Source organism: Stomoxys calcitrans, chromosome 4, assembly GCF_963082655.1.
Source record: "Stomoxys calcitrans chromosome 4, idStoCalc2.1, whole genome shotgun sequence".
In the NCBI taxonomy this organism is placed as follows: domain Eukaryota; kingdom Metazoa; phylum Arthropoda; class Insecta; order Diptera; family Muscidae; genus Stomoxys; species Stomoxys calcitrans.
In genome coordinates, this window is record NC_081555.1 from 6,382,863 (window position 1) to 6,401,477 (window position 18,615).

The window sequence follows — 18,615 nt, forward strand, 5'->3', positions numbered from 1 at the left end:
ATTCGAAAATTTTTTGCCAAAAAATAATAAAATGGAAAGTAAACAATATTGTCTTGTCGCCTATAGTTTGCCACACAAGTTGCGAAAATGCGAATCCTTTTCTGGAAACAGCATATTTTTGTAATTATATATGTGCTTGGGGAATATATATAAAACATGTGCGAAAGCTAATACGGTCGTACCTCTGGTCTACATAAAACTCATATGCTAATTTTTTCGTATAGGTGGATAAAAATCCTATTCCCTTAAAAATATGCCTAAATTTTAAAATGTCTTTAAAATCCAAATTTTGAGAAGATTGGTCAATAAATCCGCTTGCAGTGGCTCTAGAAGTGCTAATTCGGCGATATACATATATGGCAGATATATCTAAATCTGAATCGATATGTATGAAAATCATCAGTAATGTCGAAAGTTATAAAAAAATGCCTGCCAAATTTCGAGAGAATCGGTTAACAAATGAGCACTTTATTGCAATATTTCTCAAAGTCGGACGAACATATATATGGGAGCTATATCTAAATCTGACTTGATCCCGACCAAACTTCTCAGACATTGTGGAAGTCTTTGTGGAAAGCGTTGTGCAAAATTTTGGCAGTGGTCAATAAATACGCTTGCTTTGACTGTAGAAGTTAAAATTGGGCGATTTATATATATGAGAGCTATATCTAAATCTGAACCGATTTCCATGCAATTTACCAGTGGAGAGTCAAGAAAAAATCCTTCCTACGCATCCCCTATCTTTATTCAATGTTATTGAAAAGACCGTTTTGAAGTTCAGTTACAAGATCATCCAACACGGAGAACAACTGCCTCTTCAAGGTGGAGAGTCCGTATTTATGCAGATCCTGACTCCAGTAGTTGATCGTCACATCCTGATCGTCATCAAAACCACTTCTACAACAATCATTAATTCAACTGATTGACCATCAATATGGGGCCACCGTAGCTCAGAGGTTAGCATGTCCGCCTATGACTCTGAATGCCTGGGTTCGTATCCTGGCGAGACTATCAGAAAAAAATGTCAGCGGTGGTTTTCCCCTCCTAATGCTGGCAACATTTGTGAGGTGCTATGCCATGTAAGACTTCTCTCTAAAGAGGTGTCGCACTGCGGTCCGCCGTTCGGACTCGGCTATAAAAAGGAGGCCCCTTAACATTGAGCTTAAAACTTGAATCGGACTGCACTCATTGATATGTGAGAAGTTTGCTCCTGTTAAAAAGCAAAGCCTTGGTCTTAGTTGTATTCACACATAGTCTATTTTCACTAAGCCAAACTCGTATTCTTTCAAGCACCACATTTATATTAGACTCAGGACTATTAATCGAAAAACTTGTGAACATCATCAGCATATAGAGCCATGTCACATACGTTAATGTCGGAGCAAGAAACAATATCATTAATATAAATAATTCGAGGGTTGCCCTTTATATTTCGGGACTGAATAACTCTTGTGTCGCAATCTGCCAACTGACAGCTCTATCGTAAAGCTTGACATTTTTGAGGTTATACGTTCTTAGAACTTTTTGACATACGAGCGCTATTTGTGTTGTTTACAGTAACTTAAAAGATACATCTCGCCCAAAAAATGGAATTAAATCGTGAATATTTTCGTGCGATTATTTTTTACAACTTTCGATGTGGATTAACTCAACAACAGTGCTTCAACGGACTTAATTCAATTTGTGGCGATAAAGCTCCATCAAGAACCAGTGTTTATCTATGGTATGGTGAATTCAATCGAGATCGTAGTTCACTCCAAGACGAATTTCGTGAAGGTCGTCCAAAATCAGTTATGGTTCCAAAAACCGTTGATGCTGATGCTGATATTGCAAGATCGTCATGTGATCTATCGTGAGATTGAGACAACCTTAGGCATTAGTGGGATCATCATACATTCAATATTGGATGCACGTTAGACTGTCAAAAAAATTTGTTCGCGCTGGATACCACACAGTTTGTCAATCGCTCAAAAAAAGGCTCGTGCCGATTGGTCGAAAGAAATGCTCCAAAAATACGATCGGGGTTCTTCGAAACACGTCTATGACATTGTGACAGGTGATTAAACGTGGATTGATTCCAAGAAATCAGGAAAACCAACCGCCGAACACGGATCACTCTTCACCACGACAATACGAGCTACCACATATCGGCTCAAACAACTGCACTTTTGAGCACTCAAAACATCGATTTGATGAGCCATCCGCCATATAGTCCTGACTTGGCACCGAATGACTTCTTTTTATTATTATTTTCGACAACTAAAGAAGCGGTTAATGCGTTCAGAATGCATGTTTTGGTGATACCTCAATCAGAGTGGTAAAAGTGGTCTGAAAATTAGTTCAAACGTATGCAAAAGTGTATAGATCTTAATGGGGAATATTTTATAAAACAATAAAGCGATTTTCGATGATTAATATTTTTGCTCTCTAATCCCGAAATATAAAAGGCAACCCTCGTAAAAAGAAGAGCACCCAAGAGTGGGGTCCCCAAGCCTTTTGGGGACCCCACTACTAACACTTCTCATATTAGAAAGCTCACCATTAAATGAAACACATTGCGAACGTCCAGTGAGATATGAAAAAATTAGTCTGCATGCGGAGGAAGAAAAAGAAAATTTTGGTGCTTTACTTGTCTACAAGTTTTAAGTCGTTTACTCTATCAAATACCTTAGTTAAATCTAAACCAAAAAGCGCCCCAATTAATGATCGTTAAGAGCGGCTCCAATAGTATCCCTTAGATTTCAAACATGTGTAGTAATACCAAAACCTTGTCTAAGTCCATATGGCAATGCATTTAGCAAACATTTATCATGGATATAGCCACCGATGTAGTCCTTCATCGGCAAGGGCTGCTGCCTCAGTGTACAACACACTGCTACGACAACAATAACAACCTTTTAATAATATGCTCTACAATTTTCGAAAAAAAGAGGCATAATGGCAATTGGCTGTAATTTGCTAATCTCAAAAAAACACGAGCTTTCTGCGGACTTTGCACGCTGTTGGAAAAACGGAAGTCTAAACAATAATGTTTACCAAAACCAGTGTATACCTAGATATGTAGGGAAAAATATATTAAAGAAATTTTACCGGTATACCGTCAAATCCACCAGAAGATGACTTTACCAAATGTAAAGCACTCCAAAAATCATATTCATAAACACAATCAAATTCGAAGAATAAACACGATAATAACAGACGGATGGACTGACCAACCACCAAGAGGCAGACAGTCGGATGAACAGACAGGTAGACGAATGGACAGACAGACGAATGGATACACAGGCATAAAACGGATGGACAGACAGACGAATAGACAGCCAGACAGACAAACAGACAGGCATATAACGGACAGACAGACAAATAGACAGCCAGATGGATGGACAGCCAGGCAGACGGATGGACAGATAGCCATATGGATGTACAGCCAGACAGACGGATGGACAGATAGCCAGGCGAATGGACAGACAGACAAACTTGAATTTTACGAAATATTTATGAAAATATAAAATATACACTTTACTTTTTTCTATACCTAATACTTTATACAATACTTTTTGTAAGCGAGAACATTTTTGTGGGACAAGTCTCCACAACCTATCCTAACTCCCACCGAACTGTTGAATAAAGTTTATTCTTTGTTTAATCTACTCCTTCATTTGCCGCAAAACAGCAATACCATTACGCCATGTAGGGTGTGCTTATATAAACTTTATATCATTTAAACAGATAAGAATGAACTATGGAAGAAGTCAGAAGTTTTCGCCAATAAATTTCAATATGATTAATTTACTTTAATTGCAAAATCTTGAAACAGCAGTTGATAAAAACAGCAAAACAAAAACAAGAAAAAAAAATAGCGTTCAACAACAATTCCAAATCTCTTCTGCGTCGTCCTGGGGTTGCCCATGGTTCATTTGGAAAAAGGAAAACAAAAACATTGGATGCTGTTTCATTTTTGTTTTCTTGGGCCACGACGACTATGTTGTGGTGCGGGCTCTTAATTCATATTAAAGTTATTCGATTAAAGTGGGGAAAGACAGCGCAACTTAAGTGATTCCCAAGACATTTATGTCGTCGTTCGTTCGTTTGCTGGCCTCTGTGCCGGGCTATATTGAGTCAGCCGCTCTTCTGCTCCCATTTGCTGGGTCCGTCCATGCTTTCTTTGTTTGTTTGTGAGTTTGTACTATGGACAACTATAGGAAGTAAACGATGAATGAAGGAATGAATCCCAATGCCAACCCGTACGAAACGCAGTTAAGTTTTGCTACAAAGTTTTCATTCTTAGCTATTGCTGCTGCTGTGTTTTTTTTTTCAACATTTATTCTTTAACTCTTGGTGGGGTTTTACTTGGCTAGCCACCTTACAACACTGCTATGCTACTAGTACAATGCTGAGCTGTCGAATGTTGATACTACTGCTGGGCTTGTTCGCTTGGTTGGTTGGCATCTACTTTTTTATTATTTGCCACAGTTGGCGTCATCTTTGGAAATTTTGTTTTTTTTCCCTTTAACTTGACTATGAGTTCTATTTGGTGCTGCTGATGCTGTTGTTATGTTGTTGATGGTGGTGGTACTAGTATTTTTGCCTTCGAATGCTCATTTTGTTTTCATTCTCGTACACAAATAAAATTTTATGATGGTCTATAACAAAATCTTAGCAGTAGCTCAAGAACAACAGCAACAACAATGAATGGGAGTATCAACATCTTCCCAACATCAATATGGTGTTTTGTAACAAAGAAAGAAAATGCTTTTCATTTCGTCGCTTCTGCTACGACTACAACTGCCGTGTTGATAATGTCGTGGCTGTTGTTGTTGTTGTTGTTGTTGCTGCTTTTTAATAATATATATCCATCTATCCATCCACATAGTAGATCTGTTGTTTTTGGTGGGCATAAAGCAAACATGAAATGGAAATTGTGTGAACCGAGTTTCACGGCCAGAGTCAAAGTGCTAAGGGAAACCCATTTAAAAATTCTATTCTTTTCCATTCTTTTCCCTGATACATAATACATATTGCCACAGCAGCTAAACAACTTCTTCTTCTTCTTCGGGGGCTAACATAAATTAAAAAAAAATGAATTGGTATTTCTTTAGGAGTTCATAAGTTAATCATCATCACCATAGCCATTGCCGTCATATTTTTGTTCTGTGATAATTTGTGATCTAATCTCTTGTGTTGTTATTTTCTCTTTTCTTTCAGTCCTCTCCATTCGCAATACCCAAGAGGAGGAACCTCCAGATCCACAATTGATGCGTTTGGACAACATGCTCATCGCCGAGGGTGTTGCTGGCCCCGAAAAAGGTGGTGGTGGGGCTGCTGCTGCTTCGGCGGCTGCAGCTAGTCAAGGTTAGTTTATTTGATGCAGAAAGTTTTTACTGATATACGTTTATTTTTCGCCCTCTTTTGTTTCGTTTTTTCTACCCTAAAGTAGGCTCTTCACTCTCAATAGATGGCGCCGACAATGCCATTGAGCATTCAGACTATCGTGCCAAATTAGCACAGATTCGCCAGATCTACCATCAGGAATTGGAGAAATATGAACAGGCGTGCAATGAATTCACCACACACGTTATGAATCTGTTGCGTGAACAGAGTCGTACAAGGTGAGTAAATTTAAGTCATTGTGGTTCTTATTCCACATAAAATTCCAAGATACCAAAGTTCTGCAATATGTAAAATGGACTACAAAAATATATGACATTTCAAGGAATGTAAATATGGCATTTAATGAATCTATAATAGCGTAGATCAGTACTGTTGAAATAATTGAGTTGCATTGATGGTTAGGCTCAACTGGAAAAAATGAGCAATGAACGTGAAAAAAGTGGGAAGTTTAGATCGGGTCCGCTATTCGCAAGGAAGATGGACGGATGCAAATACATTGTTAATTGTTGGTCCAAAAAAAAAGGAATACAAAATATTTGTAAATCTTGAAGTACTTATCTAATTGAAAAACACAACAACGGATAGCTGCAGCGACAACAGCGCAGTGGATACTGTTTGCACAAGGAAAGGCGTTTGTATAATGAGGGGATAGCCTGTTGGATTTTATAGAGCAGAAAAGTGGGAAGTTTAGATCGGGTCCGCTATTCGCAAGGAAGATGGACGGATGCAAATACATTGTTAATTGTTGGTCCAAAAAAAAAAGGAATACAAAATATTTGTAAATCTTGAAGTACTTATCTAATTGAAAAACACAACAACGGATAGCTGCAGCGACAACAGCGCAGTGGATACTGTTTGCACAAGGAAAGGCGTCTGTATAATGAGGGGACAGCCTGTTGGATTTTATAGAGCAGCTTTCCGGCTGGTGTGGATTTTAGTCCGCTGAGTTTCGCTCAGCTGGCTATTCAATACGGACGCTGCATAGTTGGCCGGCCAATTGTAGAAATTGCATTAGCATGTGCGGAGGACATATAAAGATGTAACACCAAGTATTTTGAGATGGTTGGTGTCGGAATCCTTACGCCATCCGCATCACATTATGCTGCTGTGGAACCCCGAAACCATTATCGTACAACCGACTGCATATGAGACGACCTTGATGTCGTGTGGAAGTGGGGAATAAAGGATGTGTACAGGTTAAACAATGTCGGGGATGTCATCCCACCTTGGAGGATTCACTGTTTCACTCCACGGGGCTTAAACTCTTTATCACTAAATTGCACATACGACTAGCGTTTTAGACCTAGTTGGAGAGGTGTTGGCGTTATTACCGAAGATTTGATAAGTCAAGAAGCACCAAGATCGTACTATATCACAGCTTAAAATGGTTAAGGCCTCGGCTAATATGTGCAACAACAACTGGCTTGCAAATCAGTTGTTGTAGCAGTGTATTGTACCGGCTGCCATGGGATTGCATTTTAGACCTAGTTTGGGGACGTGTTGTCGATATTACAAAAGATTTGATAAGTCAAGAATCACCGAAAACCGTCCTATAGCACATCTTAACATGGTTGAAACCTCGGCTAATATGTGCAGTTATGGCTTGTAAAGCAGTCATCGTGCTTTGTTAATAAAATTACAATTACATTTCCCATGAACATTCAATTAAGGAACAGGGTATACTTCTCTCTTTTCCAGTCCAATTGAAGTTTCAGCGCAATGATAAGGGGCCACCTTTTTATGCCTAGTCCAAACGGCGCATAGCGACACCACTGGGTAGAGAAGTTTTAATATGACAGGATAACTCACAAATGTAGCCAGCAATAGTAAGGGAAATTCATTGCTATAAAGTTTTCTGATGTTCACGCCGGGATTTGAACTGAGGTGTTCGGCGTCATAGGCGGACATGCTAACCTGTGCGCTAAGGTGGCCTCCATGCTTTGCTATTTTTGAAATCCATGCTGATGCTCAGCTTATGAACATTTTTATATAGGTTCGGGAGAAAAAGTGTCTTGAGCGTCTTAGCTAAAACAGAGAAAGGAAAATCGTCTGTACATTACTCTTGCTGGATTCACTTCCAAAGTGAATAACTCTTAACTGAATTGTCCGATATTGACGCGTACAGCAATGGTGTCATTGTAAATATTGTCGCCAATCCAAATCATGCTTCAAAATGAAAGTCAAATCCCAAATCTTTTGTAAATCGCAAAATACGAAGCTAATCTCGGTCAAAATTTCAACAAATAAAAATTAAAAGTCGAATATCCCTGAAACCAGTGGAGACCTAGTATTGTATACCTCAAGCAGATTTTATTGTATGGATTTTTAAGCACTATCAATAAAGAGCAAATAAGAGCCATTTTAAAGGAAAAGACTTCCCCCAAAGAACAATAGACAATCTAATAAAACGCCCAAAGAAAAAACATCGGTGTTATGCACTCCGAAAATCTACAAAACCTTTTCTTATGTTCCCAGTTTGTCTGAAAGGTTTTTACACTCGGACCAAATTTTTAAAATAAAGATACAATAAATATAGCTAATAGAACATGCACCACAACGAATTAACTGTTTAGCAAAACCAAGTTGAAAGTTATGAAGAAAGACAAGTTGAAAGTCATATATAAAATAAAATGTAACGGAGACGCAAGCAACGTATGCACAAAAGCATATGTCGTTACAACAGGATCAAAGCTAAAAACCAGGATGTCATCACCCAAATCTGACATGAAAGCCACTGACAAATCCATAGAACAGAAAACAGCTCTATGGGCCCACAGTGCACAAACGGACCACAAACCTAATTTTGAGGATGTAGAGATACTGGCAGAAGAGAGTAACTACAACAGACGTATAATAGATGTTCCCTCTGAGAGGAAATTAAATTAAAAAACTGATACGGATAAATGCTCTCAAATGTATAGACACATTGTTAATAAACACGGACGAAGAAAGCATCAGTAGGCGAAAAGCTTGTGAAAGAGAAAGTCGACTCATAATTATTAGGGCAAACTAATTTGAAGTAAATATAAATTTTGTGATTTTGTATTTCGTGATGTAAAATATTTGTTGTGCCTGCCGATGAATGACGATGTCAATCGAAATATCGAGAAGAAATTCCAATAAAAATATAAATTAAAAGCATTGTTTTGACGTGTAGCCGAACTAATTTCCGCAAATAAAAAGTAAAAAGAATTTAGAAAATCGAAGCATAATGAAGATTTGGCAGGCCGAACAATCTTTGTAAATGCCAAGGTGATCAATTTTACGGCCCTGCCAAGAGCCGCACAGACCATCTAGCGCCTTTTGCACATGATCTCGATAACACCTCAGCTCTAACCATTTCAAATTTCCAAGTTTATCTCTATCCGTTCTTAAAAGGCATATTTTTATTAGTTATTTTATTCTATCTCACTGTGCGTTGGAGCATTTCCTATGTCAGAAAAATCCTACCAAACTCCACCAAAACCTACCAAATGTTCTACAAACCAAAAATGCCTTATATTTTTTATAGCCACCATCAAAGAATTGGCGTTTTGCTATTTAATTTGCAATACATTGAATTATATATCTTCAACTCTGCAAAGCATTATACAATACATACTAGATCGCCGTTATATTCATAGACAATCTACACATGTCCGTCTGTCTGTTTGTTGGAATCACTCTACAGCCTTAAGTTCAAAGACGGCCTATATATTGATATAGCACTGATTTCCCGATAAGAAATCTTCATTTGATAAAAGTCGTGTTTTTGCACCGATTTCAACGAACAACCGTGCCGAGTTTGGATAAGGCGATGTCCCGATTTAAGGGGTTGATCTCATAAATATGCTTTACTACCCACTTTCGACGTTTTAGTGAATTACATGGACCGTGCGTACCAGATTGACCCTATGAAGTCCTTCATCGGCAAGGGTTGCCGCCTCAGAATACAGAACAATTTCAGTGAAGCAGTGAGACCCGTTGTAACAGTAATTGGCCTCATTGCATCCATGGTTTTATTCTGTGCTATTAATTAAAAACCTACCAAAAATTGAGGTCAGCCTACCAACCTACCAAGAGAATAAAAACCTACCAATTTTTGGCAACACTGCACACAATACCAGAAATGAACCAACTTAGGGGCGTTTACAGCATGATTCTCACCAGACCCTTTGGTTTGTCGTTACTTGTTGTACTGTACTGAATTTGTTTAAGTGAGTTTGTTTAAATACTGCCCACCAAAAACCTATTCTAGCCTAACATAAATCTGTTTTAAATTTGCTCTCTCTAATGGTGACAAATAAAGCATGCCTATGACTACCAGCTAATGGCTTGGCAGACAAAATTGGAGATTTACTATTTCAGAGTGTTTGTAGCTTGGCAGAAAAAATAGTTTCTAAGGAGTTTTACTATTTCAGACCCTTTATAACCTAGGGATTACCAACAGTGCCTTTCACGCTGGGAAATCTCCACTCAAAAATTCTTAACTAACATTGATTTTTATTTTTATTTGTTTCAGGCCCATTACTCCCAAAGAGATTGAGCGTATGGTACAAATTATCCACAAGAAATTCAGTTCCATTCAAATGCAATTGAAACAGTCAACCTGTGAGGCCGTCATGATTTTGCGTTCTCGGTTCCTAGACGCACGTCGCAAACGTCGTAACTTTAGCAAACAGGCATCAGAAATACTCAACGAGTATTTCTATAGTCACTTGAGTAATCCCTATCCATCCGAGGAGGCCAAAGAGGAATTGGCACGTAAATGTGGCATAACTGTAAGTGTCGTTCGTACTTAAAAGCAAAAAGGGAATAAATCGTCAGTACAATGCTAAGCTAAAAGCCACACCAGTGGTGGATGGATGGTGGATGGCGATGACAAGGGTGCGGCCTTAGCTTAGCATGGTAGTGACGTAAAGCATATTTGAAATGCAGTGACTTGAGTTGCATCTGTTCGCTAAAGATGCACTATTATAATTATAACAAGAGATTATTACGGTGTATGCATAATCTCCTGTTACAATTATAATAATAGATGTGTTTTTCTAACATGCCACAAAGGATAACTTATTGCAATGCCAATAAGCTATGCTTGAGAGTTTTGAGCCTGTGTTGGTTTTTCGGGAACATTCTAAAAGTGTTGTTTGTTTTTTTTTTTCGCTCTTCTCATGTCTCACAGGTCTCGCAAGTTTCGAATTGGTTTGGCAATAAACGCATTCGCTATAAGAAGAACATAGGCAAGGCCCAAGAGGAAGCAAATCTGTATGCAGCTAAGAAGGCAGCCGGTGCATCTCCCTATTCCATGGCAGGACCTCCCAGCGGCACAACGACACCGATGATGTCACCAGCACCTCCCCAAGACTCCATGGGCTATTCCATGGGCTCGGGTGGCTATGATCAACAGCAGCCGTATGACAATAGCATGGGCGGCTACGATCCCACCCTGCACCAGGATCTTAGCCCTTGAGGACGTTATTTTGATAACAAATACTAGAGAGTACTTCAAATAGTTCTCACACAAACCATTTTCTAAACTAACGCACTTTGTTTTTTAGTATTTTTTTTTAACATTATTTCTAAAACTTCTTTACTTAAAATTCGTGCTTTTTTAAAGTGTCGTAATTATTATTATACTTTAGTAGGTGTATTATTTTTCTTAAATAATTATTGTTTCTCTTACTTTTATTCCCCCTTTCCCTAGCCGCCCCCTCATTCACTTTTTATTTGGGTTTAGTTTATAGCAATTAGTATTTAAGTGTAATGGAAGATTAGCTTAAAAGGATCCTTGAAGGTTCTTGGTCCTTGAGCTCTTCTTCTAAAACTGCAATAGTTTTCTTATTTTTGCTTTTTTTTTGCTGCTAAGTTAAAATTTTTTGCGTTTTTCAATTTTCTAATAGATAAGAAGTAAAGGCCGCATATACGTAATGTATTTTCCATTTTTTTGGTATTTACTAATTTTAGATTTAGAGTCTATAACGAAACAAAACCAAACCAAGTATACTTGAGAAATTTTGAAACCGTATGTATACTACTAAAAAGCTAAAAAAGCATAATTTTGAGCTATTCGAATACAAAATCAAAGTAATCCACAAACAGCAACACACACACACACAGTTATACGAGAGAAAAAAAAAAGCAAAAATCAGAAAACGTTAAACTTTTGAAATGTATACGAAATAAATTAAATTTAATTTTCATTTTGCAAAACAAAATTAAATAAATGCAAAAATGTAACAACAACAGCAAGTGAATACCACATCTGCAACACATATATTTATACGAAGGTATCCCTTTCCCTTTGTTCACATGAAGAAAAGGCAGCCGAACCCAACAGATAGATTACCACAGTTTACCCTGCCCACAACACTACATTCAATGTATACTGAAGAACAATATACGAGCATACTAAAAAGCCGAGATCAAATTCTCATTAAATGCAAAATCGAAACAAAATACTTAAAGAAAGTAAAAAGTGTATACCAAGTCTTGAACTATAAATATTATATACAAATACAAAAATAATACTAAAAAAAGGAAATAAAATAATTTACTTGATATAGTGGTAAACTTCTATATATAAAACTACAATATTGATGCAATATTTTTTAGATTAAAAATAAAGCTAAGGCTCTACTTCCCCACCCTGCAATCCACAATGAAAACATAAAATTCAAGCAAATCTTCAAGGAAAATCATAAGAAAAAAAGTTTAAGGCCCTACTCTCCCCCTTCTCTCCAAATAGCATCCATATTAAGTTTGTTCTACTTAAGTTGTATATTAAAATGTTAACATAAAAATTAACAAAAAGCAAATTCAAGTATACGAGCAAATGAAAATATTTAAATAATAAAAACGTTTCTTTTATAGTAACATACCATGTACTACTAACATCGAACAAAAAGCGACTAGTGGCAATTTCGTTTGAGTTTAAGTTAAAAAAAAATAAATTTTATTCCCAAACTACTCATAACAATAACCGTGAACAAATAACAAATCAATCACTTGATACTCCCCCCTAGAATTCAAAATAGATTTGAGATTCAATCATTTCAATTAGTCAACAACTAAAACCTATATAGAAGCAAGCATCAATCACAACCGAAGAAACCATGGAAGTATTTCCCAAAAATCCAGTTTGAAATATTTCCTCTTAATGTCTGTCATCTCCCTGAATATTTAAAAATTCAAGAAAGAAATAAGAAGTTGAAGTTTAAGACCTATAAATAAATAAATACGATTATTTTAAAAATACTATACAAACAACAAAAAACCGAAAACTTAATAAAAAGAATGTGGCAAAAAAAATATACAAAATATAATCAAGGTGGTTTTACTGGTTAGTAATTTTCTTTCTCTTATTTCAGATGCATTGCAAATAATTCAAGTCAAATTTGGTTATATGTTGAGAATGAATAACTCTGAAATGTGTAGTGCAAAGTGTTTAATAAAGAGCAATCAATAAAGAAAACTGAATGGGAAGACGCTTTGGAAAATCAAAACATTTTTTGTATTATGTTTTCTCTTTCAAACTACAGATGTGTCATGCAAACTTGAAAACTAAACTGCATCGCCAAAACCATGGATTTATATATCCATTACAATGAACTCTGAAAACTCCCGAACTTGGACTTTAAGCTGCAAATATAGAATTAAGTTTTGTAGCTGTGATAGCAACCGATATAGAATGTAAGTATTTATTTTTTATTACAAGCAAACGTAGCTGTTTTCTGGGTAAAATTAGCTAAACAGTTCAATTCTGAATAACAATTCCCTGGGAGTTTTTTTCCCCACTCCTTTCTGTCCTATTATGAATGACAATTTTTGGGAATTTTTCCCCTACTCCCTTTTCCCTTATTTTAAACAGATTTCGAAAAAGGAAAAAAAGGAGAACGAGACAATAAAACTTGGAAAAAATTCCCCCAAAAAAATAAGAGGGAGGGAGGGGAATAAAAAATTGTAAAATGTATTATTTTTCTTCAGACTATTTACGAACAATTTAAAATGTACAGAAATTATTTTTTACTTTTTCATCAAAATCAAGTAGAAATTTTGTTATGTTCTCCCGGTTTAAATATGTCATGTACTCTCCATAGAATATTTGCATAGGCTAGGTTAGGTTGAAAATAGGGTGCAGATATAAGTCCTCCCCATGCAACTATGGACATGCACCTAAGCCAGTAATCGGCTTGGTGTGCGCTCTAAATACGAAAAAGTAACCTCGAAAATGAAAATCTAAGTTAGGAATTCCACTTCTCTAAGTTGGTTCCTGTCTGGTTTTGTGTCCCCACCTGAGTGCTGGTATCTGTTAGACGCGAAATCCCACATGCCCTCCACATGCTATCACTTGCCGAACCGATTTTACATATGTGTTCCGTCATGATACCAATAGCTGTACTGACTTCCTTCTTACTTCCTTTCAGTAATAGCCCGTCTTCTCACGATCTGAATTCCCCCATAGGATTTTCTCCGTCCTTTCGAGGGTTCCCCTGTTCCACGAGGTTGCATGCGCATTCTTCGCCCACGCCCTTAACTCGGACTGCGTCGACCAGAAAGGTTTCGAGTTAACCAAGTTTATTGACGGCAGTATTCTGGCCTTCACCGCTACATCGTCTGCCTTTTCATTCCCCCTTACTACGTTATGAATCAGCACCCAAACGATGCGGATTTTGCCATCCTCAGAGAAGGCGTTAATCTCCTTCTTACACTGCAAGACTGTACGTGACCTTACCGTCCTGGTTGTTATTGCGCTTATGGCAACTTTGCTGTTCACACTCGACGTCCTCGCGTTAGCACCACAACACCCCACGCATTCCGTGATCGCCCGGAGCTCCGCCTGCAGGACCGTATTATAGTCAGGCAGTCTAAAACAGATCTCAGTCTCTGGGTTCTCAATGTAGACCCCCAGGCCCACGCTGTCTTCCAGCTTTGATCCATCCGTGTAACATGATCTTCCAGATGGCAATACTAGGGTTCCGTTAATCCAAGACTATGCCGCTGGCAGCAGTGCCTCGAACTCGACCTCAAAATTCATCTCAGATATCCGATCGAAAACCTCTTCCCTTCCTTCTAGGTTTCCTATCGTCACCTCGATTATACCGCGATGGGATGAGCTGCTCCCATCTTCAATCCATTCTCCCATCGCCTTAAGTCTTATAGCCGCAGTGGCTGCCTCACACTTAATCTGCATGTCAATGGGTCGGATATACAGAATAGTGGGCGTGGTCCTCATCGCTCCGCCTGTCCTCGGATTCTGGCAGCATTTGGAGTCTATGGCCATCTACATAGATCCCAACATGGTGGTCACCCATAGGATTGGCGATAAAATGCCCCCTAAGGCGTGCCTTGTGCCACTTTCTCCCTTATATTGGGTTGCCCAAAAAGTAATTGCGGATTTTTTAAAAGAAAGTAAATGCATTTTTAATAAAACTTAGAATGAACTTTAATCAAATATACTTTTTTTACACTTTTTTTCTAAAGCAAGCTAAAAGTAACAGCTGATAACTGACAGAAGAAAGAATGCAATGACAGAGTCACAAGCTGTGAAAAAATTTGTCAACGCCGACTCTATGAAAAATCCGCAATTACTTTTTGGGCAACCCAATATTTATGTCATGGGTCATACAATTTGATTCCTGTTCCGGAATCAGTGTGTCGGTCCGCACATTGTTAAAAATTGCACAAGTTTTTCAGTTTTATTGACAATTTAAGACGAGAATTCTAGAATTTTAGGAATAAGTGTATAGGAATACACATAGGTATCAAAATATGTGGTTCATATTCATTCTTAGACCCATATGTATAAAGAGAAGTCGCTTAGTGGCATGCGGTTTGGAGTTGGATACTAAAAGGAGGTCCCTTATCATTGAGCTTAAAGAAGAATCGGGCAGCGCTCATTGATATGCAAGAAGTTTTCTGCCTGTTCCTTAATGGAATGTTCATGGGCAAGTTTGCAACTTTGAACTTTATACCATCAATTATTCAAAAATACTTGGCGCCACATTTGGCAGCATTTACTCCACAGGAGAAGGAATAAATGCAAAAGTAGCTTTTTGGCAGCACTATGTTCAGAAGCCGTCCCAATCACCCAGAAAAATGGCAGCCACCCGGTAGTATTGATTAGATCTTCAAAAGTAGACCTTTAGATAAAGCAGCGTATCACGCACACAATCACAGCATTCATGACGACGAAGTAGAAGCAAATGTATATACTGCTCACTATAGTAATTCTGCCTAAGAACGATCACTTGAACTCCTATTTTGGCCAAAATTGGACTAAGCGGATGGACCATTTCAGACGCAGTCACGGTCAACATTTGCATGAAATAATTTTCAAACATTAAATTATATGGATCGAATCAAATAAAGATGTCATGCATTTTTCTGAATTCTATGGGTGTTTTTTTTCCTTTTTTGGAAAACTTTGCTATAGCTCTTAAAAAATCACCTTTTATACTAAAATTACCCTTTATACCGTACTATCGAATCAAATAAAGATTTCATGCATATTTCTGTATTTTAAGTGTTTTTTTTTTTGAAAAGCTCTTATCATCACCCTTTATGCTTTTATCCCCATTTAAGGTTTTGGGTTTGGATATAACTCCCATATAATATATCTCCCGATTTGACGTAGTGAGCTCCTGGAAGCCGCAATTTTTGTCCGATTTGCCATAAATTTTGCCCCCAGAATTTTGTTATGATTTCCAACATCCATGGTATTTCCCAAATAAGAGCACACAAGAAGGCGATTATTGCCTTAGGTGCATGTTCATAGTGGAATAGGGCGAATTAATATCCGCAACCTCTCTTTTCTACCGAACCTCTCCTAAACATACCGTAAATGAAGGAAAACGTGTCGGCTGTTTTGTTTTGCCTTATGGAAACACATGCAAACGACTACCGAACGTCTATTGACCATGACCGGAAAGTAGAATTCAGTAAAAACAAAATTTTACGTTCCGTTTATGTGTCAGCTCAAGGCGTATTTAATAAGGTGGCCGCATCATCACAGCTGATGGAATTTGATATGTCAAATCATTTTTGAATTCGCCGTTTAAATTTAAACTTCAAAATAAATATTTTATAAATTTATTTTTGTGTTTGCTGCTGTCTTGGTTTTTAAACTTATGTTATATAATGGTACGCTTCTAACAACCTCAACCTCAATCGCTATCAACTTCAGTTAGGGAACTTAGGTTTATTGCGTCCCTCCCGAAATAGATTCAAAAAACGCTGAAGAACAAAGACAACATTTATGGCGGTACAATGCCAGGTATAATGAAACAGATAAGGAGCCAACATGCATGACAATAATGTGGGTCAGGCGGGCTGTAGAAGTTCCCTCCAATCTGCCATTACAAGCCCCTATTGCAGTAAAAAATGACAAAAGAACTATGTGGCTGAAAATAATTTAGACAGGAAAAAAGGTGCCTGCCTAAACCAATTCAGGCAGTGCCACAATATGTGCACAACCGTCAACCAGAGCGATTTCAAAGTCCTGACATTACAATTGCTTGTTAGAAGCCCTATCAGTAGTGAGAGTAATAGCTCCACCCTATCTAAGAGATGTCCCCTAAACACATCAAATTGCTTCATATTGGTGAATAGAACCAACATTATCTTTCGGAGGTTTACGTTAAGCCCATTGGCCAGAGAGCATACCATATGCTCTCTGAACGCCCTCACACTGAGATGAAAACATCATTCTCGTAGCCAACAAACTTTAGCCCCCTCCTTTTCAAATGCCCTAAAAATACCAAAATTAACCAAGAGCCCCAAAAAGGGTTACAGAAACCGTCCTGAAGTCCTTTGCTTGTGGTACGTTAATTATCCTGCCCATCAACATCGTATGAACTCAATTCAGGAGGAATCCTCATGTCCACCAGAGAGTTGTGCATTTGACACATGTGATGTGTGGTCCCTGGTTATAACGGAGACAAACGTATATGATGTTGGAATCAATCCCAGCCCCATTAGAATTGAGCTAGAACTATCCTGGTCTATCGTGGAAGGTTAAATGGATTCTTGGTAACTATTGGTAGCTAGTTTACCGCTACAACAACCTAGTGATGATGGTTTAAATCTGCCATCTTGATGGTTTTGTCTAGAGCTAATAGGAGTTTGGAACATTTTTAAATTTGACATATTAAGTTCCCAAAAAAGATGCTTTGTTGTAGCAATTCGCCGATGAGGCCACCTTATAAATACACCTTGTGTCAGCTAATATAATTTGAAGTTTGAAGAAATTTCAAAACCAAAAATGTGTATTTAGAAAACTGCTAGTCCTATTGTATGAATTCTATCTCTAATTTTTTATAATTTATTGTAAATGGTTTAGGTTTAGGTTGAATGGACTGCCTACTATGAAAACGGAGTTCACTCGGAGCCCAGTCTGGTCCATTGTAATACCTCAGTGAAGTGTGGGCCAAAAGGAAAAGTGAAAAATATGTATGTGAAAAAAGAAGAAATTAAAAGAAAGTCTGTCCTCAAATCCAAGGTCTTAAAACCGACAGGATCTTGTTTATCACTTGTCACTTGCCTTCTGAACAAACTATCTCCGAAGTCCGCGTTTATAATCCTGCCATGTGGCATGCCGTCCGACGTGGCGTTGACTATCGACTCTATTTCCTTGCTAAATATCCCTTCAATATTTAGAAAGGCTGATATCGCCTATTCTTTCAGTTGGGGAGACGTCGTGACTTCTCGTACCACTACTTCGTGGAGGGCCGTCTCCTCCACCCTGGCCTTGAGATATGCATGATGAGCCGTTAAGGTATGCATGAAGTTCTCCGGTGCCAGTCCCTACCTCACATCCATGTTATCATTGTTAATAATATTATTTTGTTTGAAATGTCAAATGCTACGTATTGTAATAAGCATAATTGCCTCTTTACATTTACGATACATTTATTCTACATTAGCAATACATTTACGAGAGCATAACCAGATCTTTAATATTAACATTGAATTAAATATTCTAATTTTTCTACATGATATTAATAACAAATTAAAAACTCTGAATCACCCAGTGTTTAGACATGTTTGCTATCTTAAGTCTTTTGTTTGTTCATATGTAACAAATGCTGGTCGGCAGAAATGTCCCTTAGTTTTTGATCAAATCCTACAAGAAAAAAGAGATACTTGATTACACAATTCTGATAACGTTTCATTAAATAGTTGATTTTTGTGAATATAAGTACTCGATCATCAGCATGTTATACCCACAACCATAGGATGGGGGTTTAC

At 37.7% G+C, this 18,615-nt stretch overlaps 1 protein-coding gene across 5 annotated transcripts in view; it reads left to right on the forward strand.

Moving 5' to 3' along the window:
- The window catches only part of LOC106082942 (homeobox protein extradenticle), a 35,610-nt gene extending 22,918 nt beyond the window's left edge, over positions 1 to 12,692 (forward strand). For 4 of the 5 annotated variants that reach the window (XM_059368361.1, XM_059368362.1, XM_059368364.1 and 1 more), the window contains exons 3-6: positions 5,206 to 5,352; positions 5,435 to 5,609; positions 9,893 to 10,151; positions 10,553 to 12,692. In XM_059368361.1, the coding sequence (XP_059224344.1) occupies positions 5,206 to 5,352; positions 5,435 to 5,609; positions 9,893 to 10,151; positions 10,553 to 10,840 (869 nt within the window). In that variant the 3' untranslated portion in view covers positions 10,841 to 12,692. The remainder of the gene's footprint in view (positions 1 to 5,205; positions 5,353 to 5,434; positions 5,610 to 9,892; positions 10,152 to 10,552) is intronic. The other variant, XM_013245712.2, reaches the window with a different exon arrangement.
- Positions 12,693 to 18,615: the final 5,923 nt, after the last annotated feature.